This window comes from Lupinus angustifolius, unplaced genomic scaffold, assembly GCF_001865875.1.
Source record: "Lupinus angustifolius cultivar Tanjil unplaced genomic scaffold, LupAngTanjil_v1.0 Scaffold_9_145, whole genome shotgun sequence".
Taxonomy (NCBI): Eukaryota; Viridiplantae; Streptophyta; class Magnoliopsida; order Fabales; family Fabaceae; genus Lupinus; species Lupinus angustifolius.
This window is the reverse complement of record NW_017718243.1, coordinates 40,718-45,190: the sequence shown is the minus strand read 5'-3', so window position 1 is coordinate 45,190 and position 4,473 is coordinate 40,718. Positions and strand designations below refer to the sequence as shown.

General features: G+C 31.9%; 1 protein-coding gene across 1 annotated transcript; it reads left to right on the top strand.

Moving 5' to 3' along the window:
* Positions 1-1,414: 1,414 nt before the first annotated feature.
* LOC109337691 (expansin-A8) lies at positions 1,415-2,806 on the top strand. The gene is made up of 3 exons (XM_019574717.1): positions 1,415-1,645; positions 2,046-2,358; positions 2,461-2,806. Exons 1-3 carry the CDS (start codon positions 1,501-1,503, stop codon positions 2,762-2,764), a joined length of 762 nt encoding a protein of 253 aa, XP_019430262.1. The 5' UTR covers positions 1,415-1,500; the 3' UTR covers positions 2,765-2,806.
* Positions 2,807-4,473: the final 1,667 nt, after the last annotated feature.

Sequence of the window (4,473 nt, the reverse complement as noted above, 5' to 3'; positions counted from 1 at the left end):
CAGAGAGTGACACACGTGTAACCAAAATTCTTGAACTCTTGGTTTCTGTGATCTTATGCATTATAGAATCCTTCTCTGGAAACTTTGTCCTATTCATACATACTAAGTAAAAAACAGAAATAACAATGTTCCTCTGCATAGGAAAAAGTGGTGGGTATACATTAAGGGGAATTTGTTTAGCTGCATTTATATAAAGAAATCACTATAACTTAGTTTCAGTGAAGAATGGTTCATTGAATGCAATGTATGAAAAGTGAAAATGGACAAATAGTGATCCATATTTAGCAGAGTCAAATTAAAAAAATATATATACAAATGATTATTATATTTAAGTATGGACTCAATTTTTATCAAAGAAAACATTTATGAACTCAACTGACAAATAAAATTGACCAATGTTGCCGATAATTAACATATCATAAAATAAATTAAGTTTATCAATTAAGTTTAATATTAATAAACTATATTAGAATTGATCTTACCACACTACAATTACTAAATGGTAAAATCGCTAAATCTGGATCCAACTAATAACACTAGCAATCTAGAATACCTTACCAAATGTCATTAATTATACTAGTGTGGTGCACACCAAGTTGGACGTATGTGAAAGTTAGATAACCCAAATTTTGTGGCCTTTTTGCGTGATTTCAGGAAAATTTAATAAAACAATGCACTTTCATACGTAACAACCACTTAAAATAAGCAAATAAAAAACTTTACCATAAAAATAAACATATTAATTAAGGTTAAGGGTATATAAAACTTATAATACTCCCTTCATCTAAAAACATTGATAAAATTTTGAAAAGTCAACAATATAGGGATAATGTTTTTAATATTTATCTAATAAATCAACTAATCATCAATTTAATAATTTAACACACAATTCATTGATTATTTAATCATACATCACACCATGAATTTTAAAATAATTTTATTTATCATTATAACGTCCAGTAGTTTTCATTTTAATTATTTATCATATTTTTTTGATAGAGTGTAATATCCATGTATTATTTGTATAAATATTTGTACACAGTTACTACAATATTTATCATTTATTTGTATTATTTTTTTGTTATCGAAGAAAATCAATAATAATTAATATAAATAATAAATAATACAATAACAATATATAAAATTCATATAATATTTTTATATATATTTTACTTTTTTTCCATATCGGTATAGAACGGTTGAGAATTGCATGTGACAAGTGGGACCGTAGATTAAGCAGTTGGTAGTGATACCCAAACATTTGCATGTGCTCGTTGTGATTCTGAAAATGTGAATCCGTTTTATGTGGTTTTAGCACTCTCTCGAGACTTAGGATACCTAAGTTGTCTCTTTCTAACATAAGACCCCACATTAAGGTCTTTATTTCCCACAACTTCACTATATAAGGGAACCAACCTTAACCAAAGTATTAGCACCAAACAAGTGAAAAACAAACCTCTGCCCATTGTTGCTAACTTCTCTAAGCACTAGTAACACACAATGGCAATAGCAACAACCTCAACCATGTCTCTTCTCTTCTTTGTTCTTAATCTTTGCCTTCAAGGCACTTTTGGTGACTATGGTGGAGGATGGCAAGGTGGTCATGCTACATTTTATGGTGGTGGTGATGCATCAGGCACAATGGGTAAGTTTAATGTTTAAACATAGTTTAGCGAGTTTACATTGTTAGTATAAAGTTTTTAACATGCTAGCTCGAGTGATTATTTACTTAGAAGTGAATGATGTTTAGAAGGAAAAGAACATTGTTGTAATTGTTGTAGTGCTTTTAATTAACCAAGTGGCATAGGCACATTACATGTCTCCTATTGTTTCTTTTAGGCCTATTTGGGTGTTGAATTTTGGAACGGAATGAATAAAAATGTTCACTAACGTATTTTATGGCTCCCACTTCCATTTATTCCCCCCAAAACCCTTTAGGCTTAAAGTTAAAAAATGACTCTCCTTTAATCATTACATTCACTATCTCTTCTACTATTACAAGTCAATGATATAGTGATCTCATGATATTGTTATTATTACAACAGGAGGAGCTTGTGGTTATGGGAATTTGTATAGTCAAGGTTATGGGACTAACACTGCAGCACTCAGCACTGCTCTATTCAACAATGGTTTGAGTTGTGGTTCTTGCTATGAGATGAAATGTAACAATGATGCAAGATGGTGTCTACCTGGTAGCATCATTGTTACTGCCACAAACTTCTGTCCTCCTAACTTTGCTTTGTCTAATGACAATGGTGGATGGTGCAACCCTCCACTTCAGCATTTTGATCTGGCTGAGCCTGCTTTCTTGCAAATTGCTCAATACAAAGCAGGAATTGTTCCTGTTTCCTTCAGAAGGTATATTCATAAGTGTGTGTTTGGGTAAAGTATTTTAAGGAAAGGGTGTGTTTTTTATACTTTGGAGCATGCATTAACATGTTTGTCTTTGTCTTAAATCAGGATTTCTTGTGTGAAGAAAGGAGGAATCAGGTTTACAGTCAATGGTCACTCTTACTTCAACTTGGTTCTAATAACAAATGTCGGTGGCGCCGGAGATATTCATTCTGTTTCCATCAAGGGTTCTAAGACTGGATGGCAAGCAATGTCAAGGAACTGGGGCCAAAACTGGCAGAGCAATTCCTATCTCAATGGCCAAAGCCTTTCATTTCAGGTCACTACAAGTGATGGAAGGACTATCACTAGCAACAATATTGCACCTGCTAATTGGCAATTTGGACAAACATTTCAGGGAGGACAATTTTAGAGTCCTAAAGTACCAATTTGAGTTGAAATTGGTGTATTGTATTATATATGGCATTGTTTTAATTGTCTTGTTAGAGTTGGGAAAGTGTGAGGAAAAAGTTAAAAGGTAGATTTAGGAGGAGTTAAGGCCAACATGGCCTCTAATTGCTGTGGTGGCTATATGGCACCCGCTAGGACTAAATATATAATGTGTATTTGTTTAAGTTTCAGAGATATCTCATTGATCATTGCCTTCATATGAAGTAAGGTAATGATGATCTCAATAGCCATGTTGTATATTTAATCCCCAAAATGGTAAAAACCATGTTGGGGGCAAGTTTATATCAATTTCACACTGTTTTTATTATTGCAAGCCTTTACACTTTAGCATCTTCTGTTTGTTGATTTCAAATCACTCTAAATTGATATTTGTTGACTTCTTTTCTTAGTGCTCAAAATACAACTTGCCCTGTGCCATGTAAAGATATCAAACAATTTGTAGTTCCATATTTGAAAAGTAGTACCAAATAGTATATGATTCCTAAAGTCAAGAATTTAGAAAAGTATAACATTTTTTTCCTTCATCTTTCTTTCACTTTAGTATTTCTTCTCTGCACTTGGAAGGTAGCAGTGTTTGAATTGGACCATAAAAAGCAACTACCAATAGTAGAAATGTAACGTTTTTTCCTAGTCCAAAGGGGAAAAACAAAGTAGAATTGGCAATTTGGCATCTTTTAGCGTGAAATGGCAAACATATCGTAGATTGTACCTGGCTAAGTTCTCTTTGCACAATATACAATTTTGTCCTGAAAAGCTTCCCAACTTTAAGACTAGGCTATTTTCAGTAATCCTTTTGGCCACAAAATGGTGAAGTTTTCTTACAAAAGAAACTTGCCAAATCATGACTATTGTGTTCCTTTTTGACAAATAAAATATGAAACACTATCAGAAGTTATGATGTTTAAATGAAGCCAGTTGTTAGAACTTAGTGCTGAAAGACAAATAGTTTCTCTTAAAAGAAGAATTACACTGTCTACTTCTCTCTAAGCAGAGCAATATGTTGAAGTATTTTCTTGTCATTCCATTTTTGGTGAATCCATGACTTGTTATTTTGCCTTAACTACATTAATGTAAGGCATGTGAAACCAGTAGCAGAGGATACTGAGAAAAAAGTGGCCAGATGATTAAATTAGAAGTCAGCTGAACTTAAAGTAATGCTTTTGTCATTATACTAATATCATTATCATTATTTTTTACTCCAGCTGGTTGTGATTTTTAATTCCAAAAGAGTCACAAAACATGCTCTTCGTTTTAGGCTCCAACAATAATAAGCCTTTTCTTGATATTTTGAACATAAATTGAAACCAAAACATTTCAATCAATGCTGCTGGTTTATATAAGAAATAATGTAAAAATCTTATGTGTATAAGGAATAAAGTATATAAGGAGATAAATTATCTCATTTGGCTACTTAAATTTATGATACGTGTCCTATTTTTATCATTTTCTAAAAATATATTTCTAAAACTAAACAAAACATTACACATGCCATATTTTTTACTGGTCATAAGAGAAAAGTTATATTATGCTATAAGGAGATATTTTATTCTCATGTTTATATACTTTATAATAAAAGGTTTGCAATTAAGACTGTCTTCACAGTCTAAGTCACTCTTCACAAACTGCCTTTCTCTAAACATTACAGTAAACATGAATTAAGATTTGTTGTCA